Below are 25,897 nucleotides of genomic sequence, written 5' to 3'. Positions count from 1 at the left end.
ATTTTATATTTTCAATCAAATACATTATAATTTTCTGCCATCCTCTTTCAAGACCGTAATTTTATAGATAATTTCTGTAATACGTGTCACCATGGTATCAAATACACTTGATGGCTATTTAACACCAGTGTTGAGTCGTAGTGTTCCTCTCGTTAGCGTGAAGCGGACAAGAGATGATGCATTTCCCCAAATTAACATGACTAGAATTTTATTGACTATGACTATTTTACTTGGGGATCTATTCAAATTGACCAGATTCTAGTCAAATAGATTCAAATTAATTGAATAGATTCTAATCAACTGTAACTAGTAAACTATTCATTTTCTGACAAGTGACCTCTTCATTTTTGAATAGAATTTGTGATAATTTATTTGAATAGAAAATTCTCTTAAGTGCCCGGCGTACATGTTTACCTATTCAAATTTGAATAGATTCTATTCATTTTTTAATAGGTATTTTTTAGAGTGTAACAGCTTGAAATATAGCTCTGCATAGGAAAGGGTATATATTTTTGTATTGTCCACTTCATATAAAAATGGTGCCTAGCCAAGGGACCATTCACAAACACTTGTTAGGGGCCTGATGCAAAAAAATTTATCGCAAAAATATTTCAGCCCCCCCTTTTAGATCTCAAAATTTCAGGGCCCCTTTTGACCTGAAAATTATGGGTCAACCCCATAGAAAAGCATAAACTCAATTTTCCCGGGAAAATTTGTGGTCAATTTTTTCAGGCCCCCCCCCCTTAGGAGGGTCAAAACTTTTAAGGGCCCCCATTTTGCATCAGTCCCCCCTAACAAGTGTTTGTGAACGGTCCCCAATAGAACAATATCTGAATCCAGAGGATGATTTTAAGCCCCATCATGCACTGCAAACGTGTTATCACCAGAGTTTCAACTGCCACTTTACTTTTCAAATCCCATTGAATTCTGTGCAAAAGATGTTGTTTAAGAATTGTGCGTGTGTAGGCCTACCATTATTACTTGGTCGATTTCAGATCTAAAGTGATGTATGCATGAAGGATAATTCACACCTTCTGTAGGTAACATAAAATGTGAAAACGACTAGCATTGTGAATGCGTTTTAATTGTAAATATATCAGTCCAAATTCAAATTTAACCATGCCCGTCAATGCAATGTGCGTGTAGTGGTGTCATGTTCACTCACACAGCTGTGCTAACCGCAAGTCAACACAGTGGCGTGGTGGGAAGTGCTTAAATCATCCTGAATCTGAGACGAAAATACCTAATTTTCGTCTGAGATCTGAATGGTTAGGATATTGAATTCTTCAATTGACTGTGTGCTATAAGAGCATTTGTATTATGCTGTGGGTCATGCCATTTTTTTCTTTAAAAATTTGGGTCACAGGAACAAATTGTAGGAATCCACATAGAAGTACCCCATGCGGTTTTAAGCAGGACCAAATTGGTATGGGGCCGAATTGGCATGGGGCCGAATTGGCATGGGACCAGAATTGTTGGGTCCGAATTCTGTCATGTAAAAAAGGTCAACTTGGGTCAAACAACCAAAACAACACATGTATGGCCGATGATTGTGCAATCAGTTTTTATTGAGCTGATTTCGACTGTGTTACAGCAAAATGCCGGCGATGAAATGTCATTATGAAGTTCTTGGTGTGGAGAAAGATGCCACAGATAATGAGCTGAAGAAAGCCTACAGAAAACTGGCTTTGAAATGCCACCCAGGTCAGTAAGCTTACAAAAAAAAAAGCTTTGTTGTTCAAATTTGAAATTATCTTACTATAATATAGGGGAATGTTGTATGTTTGTAACCATGACCATGTAATGAAGATCGAAAGACTCCGTCAGTTTGAGATCGAGGTATATACGGAGAAATGGACTGCACTTTATTTGGTTGAAATCGGTCAAGAATTGGCTGCAAAAACAGTGAAAATATGGGTAAAAACTGGGTTTTTGTTATGAAAATCGGTTGCCAGCCTACGCATCACTGCAGTTGGCCAGCAGCGCGTCGGCACGGCGTCGTGGCGTGTTTAATGCGCACTAAGCCAATGTGCGCGTACCGCGTAAACGGCGCAGAGCCACGCCACGCAACTTGCGAGCCAGAGACCAGTGCCATGGACATTAACTCGAGATACTCTAGCTAAAATACAGGTTTACATTTACTATCTTACTAGTCCGAATAATCAGACCCAGAACAAAATATTAATTTCTGACATGATCGTGTACTGGGTCTGAACTGTTTCCATATGAAATCTTGATGGCAAATTGGACAATAGAAGCACATGGTTCTACGTGACAGCTTTTTAATCCCTATTCAGGTTACGTGAATCACGCTATTGTGGACCATCCTTCTGATACTTGAGTATTTGGACAAGCGGAACGGTTTTTTGTCTACCTCTCTGTTTGTAAACAAACCAGGAGGTCGAAATCGTCCTCCTCGCCGAATACGAAAGTCAGCGTAATAGTACGGCACTGCTATCTTACATTATCTTGCTGTATTTCAGCTAGAGCTCCAAACGACAAGCTTCCGGGTTTTTTTGGAGAACAATACTGTTACGTAAGATGAAGAAGAAACCCACCTCGGAGCCCGCCCTACTCATTATTTCATTGTACTTATTGCAATTTGCCTCCACAAATTACGTAATCAACACAAAGCTTTTGTGAGGATTAGTGAGTGGATAAGAAATTGGACAGTGGAGGATACGAAGGACACGCCGATTGCTAGTTGTCAATCATGAATTGCCGCAACGTATTAAAATTTTACTGCATGGCATTCCGCAAACACCAAGACAAATTATGCCGTATTTTTCCAAAGATCATCTCATATGAAGTAAGCTGAATGCGATCTGTACTTTTGTAACATTCCGATCGCTTTTGATCACCTGTTATCGGCGAATTTGCTTGAAAACACGTGAGTTCATGTTGTGTAAACATAATTAGCATATAGACACAAATGAAATTACGATGCAATACAATGCAATTTGAATGCGCAGCAGATCTATAGAAATAACTTTGCCCGGTTTTATGCAGAATTAGACCCTGTCTGATGGACATGATAATACGGAAAGAAGGAAAAATAAAGGACAAAATTGGTACATGGTCGACGGGTCACAGGATTATGATAACGGGTGAACACGTCCGCAGACACGCTCGGGGACACGCTATGAGAGAACGTAATAAATACGGGAAAAAGATGTGTGTTGTATTTAAAACAACGTGAAGCGGTACTATATAAAGAAAAATTAAATTTTATATGAGGACAAAAAGTACGAGTAATAGGCCAACGTGTTGTAACTAAACAAAACGGGAATGAAACAAAGAAGGAAAGAAACTAATCAGGAAATGTAAGAAAAAAAGAAGCTAATAATATAATGAGAACAGAATTAAATAAAAACCGTGAAAACGGAAAATCACAAGCAGCAAATAAAAAAAGAAGCTGAAAGTGAAAGGGAAATGTAAGAAAGAACAGTTTTAGAAAATAATGGAAATGGGGTAAATAAATAAATAACAGGGTCAGTCCATCTCAAATCACCTATGGGTTGGCTGGTCACCCTCTCAGATTTTGTTTAAAATCACTTATATCATAGCCCTATGTGTCAAACGGTAGGTCTAGCTCCTTGTCGTTTCCGAGAACTGGCCTATTAAAAATTGGGTCAGTCCCCCCCCCCCCTTTTTGCTCACGTGTGTCGCTACGTTAATTTTCTTCCGAGTTTAGACATCCATATCTTCCCCAAGGGGTAAGCTACAGGGCTACAAATTGGAATCTAGGGTGTTTGAACCAAATAACAAGATTCTGGACTCAAAAAAAATTTACATTGTATCTCACCCCCATATGCTGATATAGGACATCTAAAAAGGCATGTTCGTGATGCCACATGACAAATTCCCATTGTGACCCCCCCTCCTCTTGAACCAGATGTCAGACATCATCTATTTTGCCTTTAGTAGGCGATTTAGGTTCAGGTGTGACCCCCTATATTTAAAGGCCGTATAAAATTAATATTTTGGTTCTCGTCCAGAGGATTTTCATGAATTGATGAGGGAGGGAGGTGTTTTTTTGTTTTTTGTTTTTTTTCAGTGTAAAATCAGCATTGTCTGTAGTTTTCGGTCTTTTCCAACAGTGCTCGAGGAAACGATGAGGCACTTTTTTTTTTTTTCAAATGTGAGATTCTGAGGTATAAACCCCCTAGAGTACCACAAAAAGACTTGGAAGTGGTCCTTGTTCTCTAATAAACTTATTTATATGTATGAAAAATTCATAAATCATTCCAAAGTCTAAAATAATTGAAAAATCTAAAAAAAAAAAAAAAAAACAGAAAAATCCCAGAAATTGAGGAGGGAGGGGCGAGAACCAAAACATTAATTTTATACGGCCTTAGGGTAGACCACTCATGTAGGTATAGGCCTACACCAGGCACAAAAAGAAACTCGTCAGTTATAATATTCATCCTTGCTGTTCAATAACTTGATAATTTTGGATTATTCTGAAATATACATTGGACTTTGCTGTCTCATTTGACACCCTGTTCGTGAAAAACGAACAAGATTTGACCAAGATATGCGCCTCCAAAGCCTCTAACCCCAAAATCAAAAGTTGCATTTTCAACGATTTTCAATGGGAACGCATCGTTGTATTGCACGCAAGCACCACGGGCCAATCAATAAAGCACACAACAGGCAGAATTGAATCGTTAAAATTGCAACTTTTCATTTTGGGGTTTGGGAGTTTGGAGGCGCATATCTTGGCCAATACTTGCTCAATGTTCACGAACAGGGTGTCAAATGAGAAATAAATGTCCAATTAACAAAATGTATATTTCAGAATAATCCAAAAGTTATTGAACAGCAAGGATGAATATAACTGACGAGTTTCTTTTTGTGCCTGGTGTACATGTAATACAATTTCACTCATAAACAAATCTAACTTAGGTAAATATTAATTCCTTTCAGCTTGTTATGCAGGTACATTTGAAATAATTGTGAAATAATTACAGTTTGAAATCCTCCTGGACAAGGAACTATAACATCTCAGTTTATCTTGGTCAATTGTCTGTTTCAGATAAAAACCCAGACAACGTTGAAGAAGCTACCAAACTGTTTACCATTATACAAAGTGCGTATGATGTACTCAGCGACCCACAGGAACGAGCATGGTATGACAAGCATAGGGATGTGATCTTAAAAGGAGGCAAGTCACAGAATCTACTGCAGCTCTAAATGTGATGTGATCAAGCAAAATCTGTCAGAAACTTACATGTCGGAAATATTTATTTCTATTGTTTTCTATTGTTTTGCAAATTCTTCTTTTGAACTGGTTGTCCAACTTCAATGGGGTTTTCTGCAAAATGCAGCATTGGAATTGATCCTATAAGAATCTGAGAATTGATTGTGTCCGACTTCTGATTTTGCTTGATTGCACCACAAATGATCATGATGTTTAGATTTTTTTTAAATAGTTAGGAAACAGATTAACTATAAAAGGATGGTCTTAAACCTGGAATTATGGAAACTTTGGGGTCTCATAACTTCTAAATTGTTGGTCTAACTCTTAAGTATTTAGTATAAAAGTATTCACCTGAGGAGCCATTGGGCAAAACAGTCTGTAGTGAATCAGCATGGAATAATTTGTTTCTTCTAATTTTATGTATACACTAGATATGCTCTCCGTCATAGGATTGAGCACTCTTTTACACAAAAGAAGAACGCAACTTCATGTAAAAGTATACATATATATTTAGAATGAAAATGACTTGATGATGAATCCATCTGTGAGGTCAAATTTGGGCATAAATGCTCAGTACATGTAGTATAGTCAGATTTTGTACATCAGGATGACATGAATTATGCAATTGTATCCTATTTTCTCCAGGTTTTGGTGGAGATTATAAAGATGATGCCATTAACTTGATGCAGTATTTCAGCACATCAGTCTATAGTGGGTATGGTGATGATGATGAGGTAGGTCATAAAACACATATTCACATACATGTACATGTCCCACCAGCATATACCCCCACTTTCGTGCATGTCTACTCCTAGATTTACAGAGGCATAAAGATAAACTTGATGCAGTATTTCAGTACATCAGTCATGGGTGGATACGGTGATGATGGTGAGGTAGGTCATAAAACAGATAAAACACATACATATATATGCCCCACCAGCATATATCCCCCCTCCCCCCCACACACATGTCTACCCCTAGACATACAGAGGCATAAAGATATGCTATAGACTTGATGCAGTATTTCAGCTCATCAGTATATTGGGTTTGGTGATGATGATGAAGTAGGTCATAAAACACATGCCCCACCAGTGTAATACACCCCTCATACATATCCAACCAGACATACAGAGGCATAAAGATATGCTATAAACTTGATGCAGTACAATGTATTTCAGCACATCAGTCTAGAGTGGGTATGGTGATGATGATGCGGTAGGTCATAAAACATAAGATTATGCTACTTGTATAAACTTTGTGCAGTATTTTAGCACGTCAGTCTATAGTGGGTATGGGGATGCTTTTGATGATGAGGTACATTTGTAGATCATAAAAACACACATATACCCCACTAGCGTACACACCCACATATATCCACCCCAACACATACAGACGCACATAAGATGATGCCATAAACTTGATGCAGTATTGCAGCATCTCAGTCTGTAGTGGGTTTGGTGATGATGATGACTTAGTGGATCAATGAAAAAAATAAAGCTCAAACTCACAGGGAATAGTATGAGTTCAATATGTGAGATCCCAAGGTTCATTTTAATGGGTTTTGTTTTTTAAAATAACCATTGTTTTTGTATTATACACAGGGTTTCTATGCAGTACACAGTAATTTTTTTCAAGTAACCATTGTTTGTTTGTATACGCAGGGTTTTTATGCAGTATACAGTGATGTTTTTCATAAGATAGCCGAAGAAGACAGACAGTTTATGGATATAAAGGACAGTGATGATGATCCATTTCCAGAACTTGGGAACTCCACAAGCTCATATGAAGAGGTATGACTACATTCCCTTGTAGAATTTCTCCTCTATCCCACTCATTATGGCTCTAAACATGTAAACACCACGTGCCGTGGTTCGGAAAGTCAAATAAAATGGTGGTCCTGTGTACTACACGAGCAGTATCTGGACAACTTGCAGGCTTTTTTGTAAAGAGCAGGGGATCAGCCAGGGCCTGTTGTCTGCCACACTCAGCATCGAGGTCAACTTGCTCTGCCCTTAGGGGCTTGGCAGCATATCGACCATGGCACCATTTGAGGGGTATATGTGAGTATCCAGAAAGTATGGATGAATGCAGTTTTATCATTGCGAGTGTTACTCACAAGCATTGATTAGCTCAAACACGTATACCCGAATAAATTATTGCCCCATGTATGAATAATAAAGATGGCAGCAAGTCTGAGTCTCCTGCTCTATATCTGGGGTAGAACATAATGTCACTAGTAGTGCTACTACTGTGCTGTTAATATGTGACCTGCTCCCACAAAATGAGTGTAAAGTCGCAAGTTGGTAGTTTCAAGACCTTCTGGCTGCTGAGTTTGACCCGTACCTGTACAAGCCAGTGGTATGTCCTTTGTGAATGCCCATTGTGCCCCATTCATAAAGGACATACTACTGGTTTGCAGAAATTCCCCATACACAGAGACATACTACTGGCTTGCACATGTGTGCGTCAATTAAAGAACATCGGCTCAGCAGCCAGAAGGTATCGAAACTATCTACCTGCGACTTTATACTCATTTCGTGGGAGCATATATGGAAAGCAATTCATTGCAGATGTGAAATCTAAACTGAGCAGGGACCTGTGGGCCAGGACAAGTAGGATATCAATCAATCAATCATGTCATCGCACCAAAATCATTTCAAAATGTTCAACGGCGCTCATTAGCTCATAAAAACTACTGCTGATAGGCATCCTGAAATAGATGGCTCTTCAGAAGCTTCTTAAACTGTTCAAAAGTACAAATTTTGATTTGACCTGTAGTTTATTCCACAATCTGGGAGCATAGGCAACAAAAGCTCAGTCACCAAAAGAAACACATTGTGTTCTGGGCTCAACAAGACAAGTACCACCTGAGCATGATGATCTAAGCTGCCTTTGCGTAACTCGAATTTGAAGCATATCAATGATGTCGGATGGAGCTTGACCGTGAAGTGCTTTACATGTATAAACAAGAGAGAGAATTTTGTAGTCAATGCGTTGTTTGATGGGAAGCCAGTGGAGTTCATTTATGAGTTCTGGAAGATGGAGTCAAACTTTTTCTGAAAATGAGCCTTGTTTATAATCAGGCCTTCAAACACAGATGACTTTTATTATAGTATTCATTTGTTTTCTTGCTATTTCTCTTTAGGTTGTTCATGAGTTTTATGCATTCTGGTATGGGTACAGCACAGCGAGGACATTCGTCTGGGTGGAGAAGTATGACACTCGGGAGGCACCCAACAGACGAGTGGTGAGACTGATGGAGAAAGACAACAAGAAACTGAGAGATGCTGCTAAGAAGGAATGGAATGAACAAGTCAGGGTATGTATGCATCATTAAGGGATCTGGAATGAGAGTTTTGAGCGTTTTGACAGTATTTTTTGTGGGACATGAGAGCACATCAGACATATCGAATTGCATTCTGAATACGAAGAATATCTTTCTGATATCAAATAATTTTCATTTTTTGAAATTCACGATATAATACAAATTTCATGACAAATTATTAAAATTTGATATTTTTCACATTTTTGATATATAACAGTCCTCGAAGTAAATTTTATAAATCAAATGATATATTCTTAAAGTGTATGTAGCTGGGAGGAAAAGCCGACGATCAATTGAAAATTTTGACCTTTCATATTGAAGTAATGGATTTTTTCCCCAAAAAGACCTAATTTTTTGTTGGTGTTTTGGGGAAAAAATCCATATCTTCAATACGAAAGGTCAAAATTTTCAATTTATCGTCGTCTTTTCATCCCATCTACATACACTTTAAGTATAAATCATCAGATTTATAAAGTTTACTTCGAGTACTGTTAAATATCAAAAATATCAATTTTCAATCATTTGTCATAAAATGTGTATTACATTGCAATTTCAAAAAATCAAAATTATTTGATATCAGAAGGACATTCTTCAGATTCAGAATGCAATTCGATATGTCTGATGTGCTCTAATGTCCCACAATAAATACTGTCCCAACGCTCATACCCCACCCCTTAATGGGATATTCAAGTTGAAATCCATATACCTTATGGAAGACATGACCTTAATCTCCCACACAGGGGTGGGTGTAGATTTCAAATGGCGTCACCCATTCAGGTAACCCCTATTTGAAATTCACACTCCCTGTGGGATGTGGAAGATTAAGGTCATGCCTTCCATATAGGGGTGTATGGATTACAACTGGAATAGCCCAATATCAAAGAAGATTAGAATTGATCAATGCATCACAAATCTGTATTTAAGGTTCAGCAATTGTTTCCTATTGGTTTTTAAGGTTCAATGGACCATACAGTAAAGCCATGATTTCTCCGTGATACGGAAAAACGGAAAAAATCACGGAATTCGGGGTTTGGTCACGGAAATTTGAAAATGCCACAAAATTGTGAAACACTATTTAAAATGTCTACCTTTTGTGTTGGTTTGCAAAATAAAACAAAGAAAAGTGATTTTTTAACAGTAATCAACCATTAAACAATCCATTATAGTATTAATTCTAGGCCAACGATGCAAGAGTCTGGCCCGGAGTCTGCATACTACAGTAAAAAGTGAGACAAAATACACTTATAAAACATGTTTGTTTGAATTTTCAGTGCTTTATAGTGGCAAACAGAAAACCACGGAAATCGTCCAATTTGTAACACAGATTTTAAATTTTGTAACACGGAGAAATCATGGCTTTACCATACAGGTAGTTTGAAAAATATGTTGTATTTCTTGCTGCTTCACAAAAAATTTGCTTCACAAAATCATAGAATAGCTTTTGTCAATTCGTCAACTTTTGATGACTACAGTGAAACATGTAAAATCTATTGTCATACCATGTAAGTTTCAACAAGAAATATCCATACATCAGTGAAATCAATTTAAAGGAGTATTTTGTGATCCTAGCATCCTCTTTTTATGGCATGTTTCAGGATATATCCACAAAAAAGTTTGTAACAAAATGTCAGTTGATTCTGATTTTGTGTTTGCAAGTTATGTATGATTTATTACATTGTACCATATAGGCCACTGTGCTGTATGTGTATTACATAATTTGCTCCATCTACATACAAAGTCTAAAATTTTGTTCTGGTAGCAGATCATAAATACAGATTTGACAATATTTTTGCCAAGCGAAGCAATCTACCAAGAAACAATTTGCACGCAAACATTACATTGCCAGAGATTTCTAGTGGTATATAATCTCAACTTTTTTTGAGAAAAGTTGGGGATGAGGCTGTGGATCACAAAATATTCCTTTAAAGTAAAATCTTAGTGCTGTCTCAGGTTTTTTTTGTATTATAGAGAGAGTTTGACTTACCTGTGTTCTCAAATTTGAATTCTACAGGCTCTGGCAGCTTTTGCGAGAAAACGAGACAAGAGAGTTCAAGCTAACAAGGTAAGATCATTAACCATGTGATCCGGCAAACAAGGACTGCTATAAGTACTTGTTCTGGCCAAGAACAGTACAAGATTTGGAAAAAAATACCCTACCACATCTCCACGATACAAGACTCCAAAGAATTGTTAAATTCTTTGGAGTCTTGTATCGTTCTTAAAAGAATCAAGCAATTAACCAACTACCTAAAGCAAGTACAATAAATAGCATTCCACATGTGCACAACCATTCTTGTTCGTTTGGCTTCACCTGAAGTGTTGGCAGTATCGCTACAGATACATGTAGTAACAAAATATAATTATCATCATATTATATTGAATTATCATATTAAAATAATATTTGTGGTGAGACTACAAGAACATTGTATGCATGTACATGCACACCTGACATGAAAACTGCCATATCGTCACTGGTACTTTTTGCCCTTGAACATGGATGAAGCAAACCATTCAATATAAAATCTACACCTACAAGGCTTTATCCATTTTGAAGGGCCAAAAGTAAATATGCCGTGTTTCCTGCATGTACTTTTGGCCCTTGAACATGGATGAAGCAACCTCTTCAATATAAAGTCTACACTAGTACAAGGCTTATCCATGCGAAAAGTACATATGAGGTTTTTCCCGCCCAGTGACTATATGCATATTTTCAATAAACTACTTTACTTTGATCAATAAAATACAAAAAATATCAATCTTCCAAAAATATCTATCTTCAAACTTGGTGTTGCAAAGGTTTTCACATTAGTGGTGTACGCAAAAGGGGGCCAAGGGCCCCTCACTTTGTCAGTCAGCCGGAGAAATGCACCCATTCAGGAAAAGCATTTTGTGAACAAATTATGACAAGCGAAGCGAGCCAAAATGTTATAAGCAGTTGGGGGAATCAAGACCTGTGGACATCACTGTTGCGCATGTACGCGTACAGTACTGGTGTGCATAATGGCTACAAATCATTATATACTATGAAAGCATTACATGCTTAATTATCTTGCAGAAACGCCTGGAAGAAAAGGTTGCAGAGAGAGCTAGATTGGATGCAGAGAAGAGAGAGAAGCAGAGACGAGAAAGGGCTAAGTAAGTTATTACACCTTGTACGTGTATGTTGCATTAACCAATGAGTGTAAGCAGTATGTCAATACTAGATGTAGGCTTAGAGAGACAGTCTCTCATTTCTCGCTGTGAATCGTGCTTTTAAAAGATTCATTTCTACCACAAAAATCTATTTCTGTGTTTCAGAATTTGACAACCATTACAACTGAATAAGCTTAGGTTTGACCGCATTTTCCAGCCTGAATTTACAAAGGATTATGTAAAAGAATGCTGTGAGGAATCGTATAAATGAACAACATTCTAGATGAATTAAGGGGGTACTAACACCCCTGGCCAATTTTGTGCCTATTTTTGTATTTTTCTCAAAAATTAATAGCGCATTGGTGACAATTAAGATATGCATGTTGTAGGGGGCAAGGACTACAACTATTGCTCTGAAAATTCAGCAACTCAAGGCAAGTAGTTATTGATTTATTGATCAAATACTGGTTTTCCCTCATTTTTGACTGTAACTCCACAACTGTTGCCTGTGCCGAAATAAAATTTCCAGTGCAGTAGTTGTAGTCCTTGCCCGTATAATATACATATCTTACTTGTCACCAATGCGCTATAATTTTTGAGAAAAATGCAAAAATAGGCACAAAATTGGACAGGGGTGTAGTACCCCCTTAAATGCAAAACTCAAAATTCTATGTTACTTACAAACTGGTATTACATATAAATTATCTGTCTTCTGTTTGGTTGCTTGTAGGAAGTTTGACGAAGAATACAAGAAGCATGGAGACAAGGTTCGTGAAGAGATGGAGGACGATTTGAAAGCAGTAGAAGAACAGTTGGCTGAGGAATTTGGCAGGGATAGCAGCTCTGGATCAGGTAGGGGATATGAAGCTGTTGGGCAATTCCCAATGGCAGACCTGCCAACTGTCCCTCATTTTGAGGGACTGTCCCTCATTTGGGGTTTACCAAAGTGAAAATGAGGGACAGTCCTGTTTTCTGAAAATTTCAGTGATGGCAAATGTAATGTAAGAACAGCAGAAAATGATGAAAATGTATCTTTAAAATTTGCTATAGCATTCTCTTTAGTCTATTGTGGTAAATTCAGACCTGCAAAACCTTCTCCGAATTCTGAAAGTATTGCACACCGTAAGTCTTTGAATTTGTCGGTACCTGGTTTGTGTACATGTACAAGGTTTTGGTCTCAATGTCCCTCATTCTGACTTTGGTAGGTTGGCAGGTCTGCAATGGGCTATTCAGTTTTGAAATCCATACACCCCTATGGAAGACTTGACCTATAATCATCCACACGTGGAGCAAGAATTTCAAATGGGGTTATTTGAATTTGTGACTCCGTTTGAAATCTACACGCAATTGTGTTTGAGATTAAGGCATTGTCTTCCATAGTTGGTGTAATGGATTTCAACTGGTATAGCCCAATATGGACATGATGTTCAGAAGGGTTATTGAGAGCTTTGTTGAGCATATTTAGTAACGAACATGATGCTTCTGAATTAGGACTAAACATATTTAATCCATGTCATCTTAGATGTTGATGTTTCATAGGTCAGGTCCACAGAGGAGAGAGAAAACAGAGTGTACCACCAGTCAAAGTCCCCGTGTATTGTATACGGTGAGTTCTCGCATATTCATGAGGGCCGATTGTTCGATCGTGCCGTGTCAAACAATCACGCCAGCCTTGCGTGCCTTCGCGTAATACGCGATAGATTGCGTGCTTTCGCGATTACGCGATAGACCATGAAAATACGCGGTAATTGCGTAGCAGTCTCGCCTGTCGCATTTCATGGAACAATTGGCCCTCATTATCGGATGATGCAGAGACTTTGACTGGTGGTACAGGCTCTGTTTTAACTCTCCTCTCTGGTCAGGTCAGTGGTCAGGTCATTCAAACAAACAAATGCCTTATTCACCACAATGTATTTTTCTGGAATTACATTGTTATGGTGGCACATGTAGTTCCCGAGTTATTGACAATTTTCTCTTGAGACCTCATTGGTTGGAATTGTCCATATACAGGGCTTATAGCAATTAGCTTAACATCCCCTGCACACATGTGGCCAGTAACTTTGCTGTTGTTACTTGAAAATAGCTATAAATGACTCAAATCAACAATGACTTAGTTGACTTGTTACAACTCTGACGTTTATACATGTACGCAATTGCATTGTTTTTATGCAATTGCTTTTCATTGATGGGCAGAAAAAACCTCTTATGTAGGCCTGCTTGTGACCCTTGACCAAGTTTAAAACTGTCAAGAGGTTACAAAGGAGGTTTTGCTTTAAACATGTTCAGGAGTCAAGAGGGTTTTCCTGCCCAACACCGATTTTGTACCCGTTTGCATGTATAATCACATCCTTAAATACACTTGGTTGTAATCTCATTTCAGAAATTCCAAGTGATGAAATGGAAGAAGAGGATTTTGATGATCTGTTTTGTATTGCTTGCAATAAAGCCTTCAAAAGTGAGAAAGCGTAAGTATTCCACCAGCTAGAATCTGTCTCGTAAAATGATTGTCATTAGGCCTCAGGAAGCCACAGTTGTTTCTTGCCTGTTTATACATGTTTACATGGTACAGTGGCTAAATTCTTTTGACTCTGGTGCGAGTATTCCCCTGAGGAAGAAAATCATTATCAATTATTGGCTCTGTCTGTTAAGTTTGTAGAGCAGAGACAATGGATGACAAAGACCTTGCAGCCAGTTCCAAATTGAAAAATATCTGGTAGAGAACAGTGTCTGAACACTAAATGATGCAGCAGATGAAGGGAAACAATAATATCCCAGACTTTTCTTGTTAAGGTGGAAATATTTCCACCTTAACTAAGAAACACCTGTCAATCCACAAACACAAAGTGTTTAACAGAAAACCTTTCAAACTATTTAATAGCATTCAAAAACATTTGTGAACACTTGCTAATGTTATTTAAATGTTTGCAATATATTTTGTAAAAATGTTTGCCAAAAATATTTTACTACAATGGCATTTTGACAAGATTAAAGTGACCAGTGTTTGGGTATTTTAGGCTCTAGTGTTTAGCTACAAAATGCTCTTGCGATTGGGAACTAGCATGCAGTGGCAGTGCAGTTGGCCAAGACCAAACATTAACATAATAAATTTGTGTAATCACTCTACACAGTATAATAATGATAGTTAAAATTGCTACAAAAAAGGTTTTAAGACCTTACATTTACACTGAGTATGTTGAAAAAAGAGGGAAGACAAACTGAAATAACTGAACATTGTATGATTGCAAGCAACTATGACTTTCTCGTCCATTACAGGTTTTCAAACCACGAAAAATCCAAGAAGCACAAAGAAAATGTAGCCTTCATCAAGGAACAGCTGGCTGCAGAGGAAGAAGATCTGGCAACTCCTGAAGATGATCTCCCAGATGAACCTGAAGATGATGTAGAGGATGGTGTAGATGATGATGAACCAGCTTTGTCCAACGATGTTGAAGATGAAGATGATGGTGAAATCAATGGTGAAGATGATGTTGATGCAAATATAGATGGTGTGGAGGATAGGTTAGGAGAGCAACTTTTAGAAGATGGGGATGAAGAGGAAGAAGACACACCAGTAAGAACAAAGTAAGTGTCTTGTGGAAGCTGATTCTTGGAATGCAAGCGGTAATGAAAAATGTGTTTCACTGCTTCTTAATTCCATTGGTATTGATGGCTATTTATTCATAGGTTGCAATGGTAAATATACATGTAAGCAGTGAATATTAAAGTAGAGTCCGAAGTTTACCGTTTTCTAAAATCCATTTTCCGTGTTGTAATCCGTGTTGTAAAATTTGTAAATCTGTGTCATGAATAAAGCTTAAAATGTATAAACAATTATATTAATGTCATAATAAAGTGTTCAATATCGCGATCAATATGCTCTGATTGGAATATTGATTACGATGTTTGGAGGGATATAGGGGGTTCATGTCTTGGTAATATACATGTACCTTTATTTCGGTATTATTAAACAGTATTTTTATCATAAAAATTGACATACACAACTCATGATTGTTTTTAACATTTATTTCTCTTATCTTTTAACAATTTATGTCACATCATACAAAAATGTCATTTTCCGTGTTGTACCCCCGATTCCGTGATTTTCTTCGGACTCTATATTAAAGCTTCATGATAATTTAATAAAGCATTAATTACCAATCACTGAGTTGGCATAATTCTTTTGTAAGCATGTGTTTAGACCACATGTGTTACCCTTATTTTGCCACGTCAAAAGATCCCCATCTGTTGGAGTACAACATTTTCACAGGGTGATGATTTTGCTATTGTAGATTTCTCAGTAATTAAGTTGAGTAATTTTAAAAGGGCATTTCGTGATCCACAGCATCATCCCCCACTTTTCTCAAAAAAAGGTTGAGATTTTTATATCAATGGAAACCTATGGCTACATAATGTTTATGTACAAAAAAATTCTTGCAGATTAATTCGTTTAGCAAAGATATCGTGAAATTTGAATTTCGTTCTGGTATACCAGAACGAAATTACAACAGATTGTCTATGGAGCAGTGTAATACACATAATCATGCATAACTCGCAAACGCAAAATTGGAATCAACTAAAATTTTGGGAATAAGCTTTTTTCGTGGATATCTACTGAAAAATGTCATAAAAAGAGGATGCTAGGATCACGAAATACTCCTTTAAGCTTAAAAACTTCATTACCGAGCACAATCATGGGGTTTTGATGTCATGGGCCTATGTTAAAGTGCATAATGAACAAAAATGAAACCGCATCGACAATTTTGGCTTATAGAGTATGCAAAACGGAAGAAATACTTTCTCCACAACACAAGTAACCTTGATTTTTGATGTGGGACACAAGAAGTCCTATGAATGATGTTGTGTTGGAAATTATTCGTCACCATGCACGTATGAACTTAATTGGAAAAGAAAACTGTTACTTCTAAGTGTAGTGTTTATCTTTGTGTTTGTAAGATGACGGACAAATATTTATACTTGCATTTTAGGTTATCAAAGAAGCAGAAGAAGAGAAGAAAACAACAGAATGCTTTCAAAATAGTAAGTCACTGATGGTATTTGCTGATATGAGTCCCATTTGTTACATATTTTAAAAAGTGCAATTTCCCATAGCATTATCATAATGTGTATGAGTCTGAGCTCTCCTATAAAGTCTAACATCTTTGAGACATACTCATTTGTGACTTACAGGGAAATGATGTGTGTGCAGATATTCTAGAAGACATAACAGCTCATTTACCAGATAGTTTACGACTTAATGATGACGAGGGAGAGGAGGAGACTAAGGATGATGAAGATGAGACAAGCAAAGATGATGCCAAAGAGGAGGATGGTGCTAAGCAAGAAGGTGCTGAGCCATCAGATGATACACCTAATGTAGAAAATGAAAGGTATGATAATAGGTATAATAGATTTGTTGGCAGGTCAAAGGGGGGTAGGGACAAGCAATTTTTGGCAGGTCAAAAGAGGGAGAGGCTAGGGATTTTTTGCACAGATGTTTTGGGCACTGTTTGTATAGTACGCCCTAAAAAGGCGTAGAAAGCCTAGAAAGAACATTAGGAACATGTTCAATATACAATGAATAAAATATTAATAAGAAAACAAGCAATTTTGACTGTCTAAATGTGTTGGTGTGTTAATAGTGCTGTGATTGATAAATGTTATCTAAATGACACTGCCATGTTGATTGGGTATTTCATTGTACAAACAAACAAGAACAAGCTGGTAGTGGCCAGCCACACGAAATGTGATAAAGGAAACCAGTTTGGTAAAGTCAACAAATAAAATTTAGAAAACATTTACTTTGGAAAGTATCATCTTTACATTTATCTCTGTTATAAGAAACAGTTGAGTTATGTACATGTATAGAATATGTAAATTGTGATTCTTGAAACATGGGCCACCTTGCCTCACCTAGGCTATTTGAAGCCCTCTTCAAGAATCTTCCATTTCTGTCTGTCTTGTGCCTCTATGTGCTGTTAAGTTGTCAATGCTGTTAAATGGTGCCCCAATATGCTGTTAAAGCCATATTATAACATTTGCTGAGGAGGACGCCCTCACTGAATTTTTAAAATTCTTTATTTTTACATGATTATATTGTACTTTATTAAACCAATATACCAAAAAAAAATCAAGACTCTAGGTGCTGTAGTTTTGTCAAAATCCGAGATTTTGAATAAAACGATGGAACCGCATTTTATTATTACGATGGAATTATTAGTCGAACGCATACACGATGTTCATAACACACAGTACGTACACGGCGTGCAGGACGGTGATATACACAACAAAGGGTTGTACCATAACATGACCGAAGGGGTGGTACGTATTGGCGACATGTGCGCTGGTAGTAAATTCCAATTTTCTTTGCTTTGCCGTAGTTGTTCGCTCAAAAATAAAAGGGATATATCTGACAGTAAAAGCTAACATTTTATGGCAAAGAAATGCTAATCTATTTTGTTTCAAAATGTTATAATATGGCTTTAAGTTGTTAAGTTGAAACATAGGCCACATGTGAAGTTAAAAAAAGGTATTAGGAGTAGGGTTCATTTAGCAGAGTTCATGTTGTTAGTAACACACTCATAAGTTTTGTGCATTCTTCACTCAATGTTGTAACTTTACAGTGGGGCCCTGATATAAATCCCATTTACAATACACTTACATGCATGTATTGGTCAATTGTCCTAATGATACCGTGGGGGGGTCACACCCTAAACAAGGATTTAACCCTTGGCTAAAACGATACCCTAAACAGGTAATACACGTCTGTTTTCTCACCTTGAATAGGGATTTTATTCCTTGCATCAAATTTCATACACTAAATTTCATTTCCACGTATTAGCAATTGCAAGCGCTACCTTTTTTTTCCAATTTTTCATGTTTTTGACACCCTAAACACGATACGTGAGGATCGTGCCTACCCACGAAAAACCTACCCTTTTTACTCGTTTTTATTATCGCGAATGGTGTACAGGCCACAATGGGAGTGACCCCCGGGATACTGTAGCGTTAAGCCTAATGGCGCACCTGGGCTCCTTTGCCTTGGAGTAAATTTCATGTACAAATAGAGAGCTCCTCCTCTAAAAATCCCAACAAGAATTAAGTGTATGTGCCCTTATTTGCTGGTGAGATTATTTATGGGAGGGCACTTTTTGTTTGTGGCTAAAATTCCAGTTATGTCAAGGGAGCCCATAGCACCATTAGGCGAACGTTTACGGTATTGCATCACTCATGATGGCGTATCATTAGGTCAATGCTATGGCATCACTGATGGATTTTGTAAGAAAGTTCTGTGTGAAGTTGAATCATGCAAGCTACCTACCAATCAGGTTAGAAAAGATAGAAAAGTCCAGGTTTATATTTAGAGGTTAACAACTGCGCATCGGTTATTTGGAGGGCATTGTAAAAATCTAAACATTTTGCCTTTGGATCCGAGGAATATCCCGAGCGCCCCGAGGGATATTCCGAGGTCCAAAGCAAAATGTTTAGATTTTTCACAATGCCCGACATATAACGATGCAAAGTTATTAACCTCATTCATAACCGTCGCTTTCATCTCTTCGCTTTAAAATAACACACAATATTCCTCAAAAAATAAACATTTTTTATGTTTTTCCTTTCCAAAAATCAATCAGGCCAAAACAGGACGACCAATAACAAAAGTGCATATCACAATCTGTGCAAATATGGTAGCGCGCAATCCAAATACGGCGGCCAGCGCTCTCGCAATTTGTTTGACGCACAACACGGCACGCGCGGAGGTTACTAATATTTAGGTTGACGGCGCGGAGGTCCACTGTTGTTTATTTGTGACCGCGTTCAGCGTTTGCGTTTTGCCAAATAAATAAAAATGATTGGATCGCATGCAGTGTTCGAAATTTTGGTTGTCCGTTCGCCCGGGACAACCAAAACATGCACCGGACAACCGAAAATAATGCTCTAGTTGTCCAGCGGACAACCAAAGATCTACATCCAAAAGTCACTTTTTCAGCATGTTAGTTTTAATGCTCAAACCTGACAATTGATGAATTGTTAAATATTTAAGAGTAATTGTTCATAAATTGACTAAACTCACTCCACTTTATTGGTCACATGTAGTTGTGTCAGATTGTGGCAGCTTTAATACGGGCAACCAAAAACTTTGGTGGACAACCAGAAATTACAACGTGGTTGTCCATGGGACAACCCCTTTTATTTTCTTCATTCAAACACTGATCGCATGTATCACGTATTTTAATGAGGTTATGAATTTCTATCAAATCTGATTTTGTGTGCCTGTCTTTCATTTTCAGTCAAGCTCCTCCTGTTAAATTAAAAGGCAAGAAAGCAAAGGAAGCTAGAAAGGCTGCTAGGGAAGCTGCACAAGCTGCTGCTGGTAAAGAGGTGAGTATGCACAGAGGATACCTTCAGTCGCGGCACTACAGGGTATCCCCCCCAGTTTGCTCATCCCCATCACTTTAAAGGCAAAACCCCAAAATTGCAACTTTTTGCGGCAATTTAGTGCAAAATTTGTTGATTTCCCCCTGGAAATTTTATTTCAGCACAGACAACAGTTGTGGAGTTACAGTCAAAAATGAGGGAAAACCAATATTTGATCAATAAATCTACTTGCCTTGAGTTGCTGAATTTTTAGTGCAGTAGTTGTAGTCCTTGCCCCTATAATATACATATCTTACTTGTCACCAATGCGCTATAAGTTTGAGAAAAATGCAAAAATAGGCACACAATTGGCCAGGGGTGTAGTACCCCCTTAAGGTCATATCTTTCATAGGGAGTGTATGGTTTTTCAACTGGATTACCCCATTGTAACCAAATGGTTTAAGTTTTGAAAAAGTTTGTATTTGGCTCATAGAATACTTTTTAGCTCCTGGTTTACCCAAACTTCCTATGAACCAAAAGCATATCATGACAAACTTCTTTCTACTTTTGGATTTTTTAACTTGTCCACAAACAAATTAATCCGGTCATCTGTAAACTTACTAGGGCCGGTGTCAGCACTGTTTTTTGATGTCGATATGTCGACATATTTCGTATCTTGACGTCGACAGTACTAGTGTGTCGACATACATTTGGGTTCCGAAAAAAAATACCAGGAAAATATCTAGAAACACCGTTGGCAATTTCCAAGATGGCCGTCTTCATAGCGAGCATGTAGCGATAAAGTGAACAATTTACACCGGAAAACAAAGCAAAATACTGCCCAAAGTATGACCCCTGAAGGCAAATAACATGAGAAATTGGCGAAATAGTAGGTAAAAGATAAGATTCGGCGTTGCATTTTGTTGAAAATACATTGGAAATGGCCAATATTTTGAGTGAAAATGAGCTTGCCTGACAAAGTTTTACTGGGCCCTTGCCTTTGCACTATGTCGCCATGGATGGAGTTCTGTCGATATGTTGACATAATTCACTTTGTCAACAGGATTCTGATAGAGGACCTGTCGACACCGGCCTTAAAACTTACTAATCTTCACACACATACCTTTCTGTTTTTTCCTCTTTTCACAGGAGCCAGTAATAACAGCTCATATATGCAACACATGCCATAATGAATTCCGAACCAAGAACAAACTCTTTGATCACCTCAAATCTAGTGGTCATGCATTGAAGGTACCAACAGAGGGCGCTGTAGGGTCGAAGGTTAATCAGGACAAGAAAACTGATAATGGAGGTCGAGGGAAGAAATCAAAGAAGAAAACCAAGAAGAACGCTATGTTATGATAATGTGTTTATGTTATTTGTCTATAAATTATATGGGTATTCTAATGTTATCGATCATATCGTTATGAGCTTGACAGTATGCCCAATCTGGTTTCACCTCTTTGCTCAATTTATGCTATGAATTGTTGTTTAATGGTTTGTGGAATGATGTGGGCCGTAGTGGTCAGCGACAACCTGTAAAGTGTGCTGAGGCTTGTGGATCAACGTCTAGGCGTTGTGCCTGTGCGTAGCGCACTATAAATCACTGCGCTTTTTTTTTATGAATGAATTCCCTTGAATTAGAAAACTGGAGATCAGTGTTTAGCCCCAGAGGCCAGTATATCAATTATTTTATGCTGATCAGCGTGAATTGAGAGAAAGAGGGCAGCATACAGGGTAAGTTTACATTACAGTGTGGAGTGGTTGATCTCCTGTTCACTAAATCAAGTGTAACATGAATTTATCAAGTTAGAGACTAATCCAGATTTGATAGTCTTCCAAACTCATGATGATATCAACAGATTTACTTGAAAAATCGTACTTGCTTCTTTGTCTTTATACCAGGGAGAATGGGGGATTTAGGTAAAAGGGGAACACTTTGACTGCTCAGTGCCAGAAGTGGGTAAGTGCAATAGCTGCCATGTATTATGAGTACAATATACTGTGTGTAAATTACCAAATTTTCACAGGGCAGCTGTTGCACTAACCTACTTCCGGCACTGAGCAGTTGATTTTTTTCTTTCATGTAAAAAATGGAATGGAACACAAATATTTGAATAACAGGAATCAGGTGAACCCAAAATGTTTGAATGATAATTCACCATTTGAGTTGTCCCTCGAATGTGTAAACATCGCATAAGTTGGCCATTATTTCTGACAATTTTTTAATTTTCTTTTTCCATTAAGAATGAGTCATTCAAGTAACATTGTCAGATTTCTTTAAAAATTATTAGATGGTCATTTTCACAGTAAAGGGTGTAACTTTTGATTTTTAGGGTCAAAATTTCAAACCACTTAAATATGTTTCTTTTTACTGAAATCATGCATAGAAGCAACTTAAATTCCAGTAAAATAATGTTTCAAGGCTTAAACCTTTTGATTTCTAATAAAAAAATTGACATTTCTATAACATTTTGGTTAAAAAATAAAAAAAATGTATTTTACATATGCTCAGAAAATTATGACATGAAAGCTGGAATACATGTGAAATCCCATTCCAAAGTAAGTCAACAGATATAAGTTAAATTTTATACCATGTTTTGCTATGTTTGTAATTGCAGTTTTGAAAATTTTTAACATCAAGTGTCATTTACAATGGAAATTTCCCAACCTTAAACATATTTTTTAAGTTTTAATTGGGTTCCTAAAATAATTTGAATGTCTAACTTCATGTACAAATACTACTTGATGAAAGGAACCTACCAGCCAAGTTTCACAGAAATTGGAGATATTTTTTAGAATTGGCAATTCAAGCGATTTGTGTTTCGGAGGCTTCAGTTAACAACACAGGTGATCATAAAAGTAAAATATTTGGCTAACTACTACAAGTTGACATGAAAAAATGGGTAAAAAATATCACAATTACCAATTTTCATGCTTTGCATCTAAGTATTGAATTTCAGTTGTGACAAAAATTAAATTATCACAGCAAGTCATTTTTTTTGTTTCGGAGGCTTCATGTTAACAATGGTTAAACATTGCAGAAGTAGTTTTTTTGAAAACAACACTGTTGTGATCATCTAAGCTGGTATTTTCTTGTGTGTATTGAATTAATGATTCTATGCAGCAGATATTGTAGATTAATCACACATTAATTTTTTCACCCATTTGTTAAGTATGGTGTTAACTTGCATGTGAAGCCTCCGAAACAGGCTTTCTTGGGTATCAGTATATTTTTCAAACATTAAAACCATAATATCAATTTTTTTTTTAATTTATGACATTCTGCACATATCAAGTAACAATTACAATGCAGATATCAATATGGAACACACCAATTTAGATGTGCAAAGATGATAATTAATCTTATTGTTGATTTGGAGGCTTCATTTGTTTCGGAGGCTTCAAGTGTTAACGGAAAGTTTGTTTTGGGTCCCATTTTCAAATGGTGATATATATCTCCACGATTTAAAAACAAGTGACTTGAGGATCTACTTTGCTACATTTTGATAAATAGATTGGATGAGCTCTTTTATTTATATTTGCCCAAGCTAGCTGAACAGTTTGTTTCGGAGGCTTCAAAAAAGTTAACGGAAAATCGGCTCTTTGAAGTCAAGATTTTATAAAAATTTTAAAAGCTTGCAAATCGACTAATTTTTGTTACCCATTTCAAGTTAATATATCAACTGTTATGAATCAAGTAGACTGGCAGTTTTGAAAATTTTAACATCAAGTGTCATTTACAATGGAAATTTCCCAACCTTAAACATATTTTTTAAGTTTTAATTGGGTTCCTAAAATAATTTGAATGTCTAACTTCATGTACAAATACTACTTGATGAAAGGAACCTACCAGCCAAGTTTCACAGAAATTGGAGTTATTTTTTAGAATTGGCAATTCAAGCGATTTGTGTTTCGGAGGCTTCAGTTAACAACACAGGTGATCATAAAAGTAAAATATTTGGCTAACTACTACAAGTTGACATGAAAAAATGGGTAAAAATATCACAATTACCAATTTTCATGCTTTGCATCTAAGTATTGAATTTCAGTTGTGACAAAATTAAATTATCACAGCAAGTCATTTTTTTTTGTTTCGAGGCTTCATGTTAACAATGGTTAAACATTGCAGAAGTAGTTTTTTTGAAAACAACACTGTTGTGATCATCTAAGCTGGTATTTTCTTGTGTGTATTGAATTAATGATTCTATGCAGCAGATATTGTAGATTAATCACACATTAATTTTTTTCACCCATTTGTTAAGTATGGTGTTAACTTGCATGTGAAGCCTCCGAAACAGGCTTTCTTGGGTATCAGTATATTTTTCAAACATTAAAACCATAATATCAATTTTTTTTAATTTATGACATTCTGCACATATCAAGTAACAATTACAATGCAGATATCAATATGGAACACACCAATTTAGATGTGCAAAGATGATAATTAATCTTATTGTTGATTTGGAGGCTTCATTTGTTTGGGAGGCTTCAAGTGTTAACGGAAAGTTTGTTTTGGGTCCCATTTTCAAATGGTGATATATATCTCCACGATTTAAAAACAAGTGACTTGAGGATCTACTTTGCTACATTTTGATAAATAGATTGGATGAGCTCTTTTATTTATATTTGCCCAAGCTAGCTGAACAGTTTGTTTCGGAGGCTTCAAAAAAGTTAACGGAAAATCGGCTCTTTGAAGTCAAGATTTTATAAAAATTTTAAAAGCTTGCAAATCGACTAATTTTTGTTACCCATTTCAAGTTAATATATCAACTGTTATGAATCAAGTAGACTGGCAGTTTTGAAAATTTTTAACATCAAGTGTCATTTACAATGGAAATTTCCCAACCTTAAACATATTTTTTAAGCTTTAATTGGGTTCCTAAAATAATTTGAATGTCTAACTTCATGTACAAATACTACTTGATGAAAGGAACCTACCAGCCAAGTTTCACAGAAATTGGAGTTATTTTTTAGAATTGGCAATTCAAGCGATTTGTGTTTCGGAGGCTTCAGTTAACAACACAGGTGATCATAAAAGTAAAATATTTGGCTAACTACTACAAGTTGACATGAAAAAATGGGTAAAAAATATCACAATTACCAATTTTCATGCTTTGCATCTAAGTATTGAATTTCAGTTGTGACAAAAATTAAATTATCACAGCAAGTCATTTTTTTTGTTTCGGAGGCTTCATGTTAACAATGGTTAAACATTGCAGAAGTAGTTTTTTTGAAAACAACACTGTTGTGATCATCTAAGCTGGTATTTTCTTGTGTGTATTGAATTAATGATTCTATGCAGCAGATATTGTAGATTAATCACACATTAATTTTTTCACCCATTTGTTAAGTATGGTGTTAACTTGCATGTGAAGCCTCCGAAACAGGCTTTCTTGGGTATCAGTATATTTTTCAAACATTAAAACCATAATATCAATTTTTTTTTTAATTTATGACATTCTGCACATATCAAGTAACAATTACAATGCAGATATCAATATGGAACACACCAATTTAGATGTGCAAAGATGATAATTAATCTTATTGTTGATTTGGAGGCTTCATTTGTTTCGGAGGCTTCAAGTGTTAACGGAAAGTTTGTTTTGGGTCCCATTTTCAAATGGTGATATATATCTCCACGATTTAAAAACAAGTGACTTGAGGATCTACTTTGCTACATTTTGATAAATAGATTGGATGAGCTCTTTTATTTATATTTGCCCAAGCTAGCTGAACAGTTTGTTTGGAGGCTTCAAAAAGTTAACGGAAAATCGGCTCTTTGAAGTCAAGATTTTATAAAAATTTTAAAAGCTTGCAAATCGACTAATTTTTGTTACCCATTTCAAGTTAATATATCAACTGTTATGAATCAAGTAGAC

General features: G+C 36.6%; 1 protein-coding gene across 1 annotated transcript; it reads left to right on the top strand.

Annotated features, from left to right (window-relative positions):
• The first annotated feature begins 1,510 nt into the window (after window positions 1-1,510).
• On the top strand, window positions 1,511-22,164 carry LOC140141341 (dnaJ homolog subfamily C member 21-like). The gene is made up of 14 exons (XM_072163178.1): window positions 1,511-1,704; window positions 5,039-5,167; window positions 5,849-5,937; window positions 6,865-6,993; window positions 8,349-8,522; window positions 10,540-10,590; window positions 11,584-11,663; window positions 12,391-12,512; window positions 14,041-14,125; window positions 14,934-15,242; window positions 16,646-16,697; window positions 16,848-17,047; window positions 19,949-20,039; window positions 21,165-22,164. The coding sequence occupies exons 1-14, from the start codon at window positions 1,599-1,601 to the stop codon at window positions 21,375-21,377; spliced, it is 1,830 nt and encodes a 609-aa protein (XP_072019279.1). The 5' UTR covers window positions 1,511-1,598; the 3' UTR covers window positions 21,378-22,164.
• Window positions 22,165-25,897: the final 3,733 nt, after the last annotated feature.

This window comes from Amphiura filiformis, chromosome 19 (assembly GCF_039555335.1).
Source record: "Amphiura filiformis chromosome 19, Afil_fr2py, whole genome shotgun sequence".
In the NCBI taxonomy this organism is placed as follows: domain Eukaryota; kingdom Metazoa; phylum Echinodermata; class Ophiuroidea; order Amphilepidida; family Amphiuridae; genus Amphiura; species Amphiura filiformis.
This window is presented reverse-complemented; position numbering and strand designations above follow the sequence as displayed.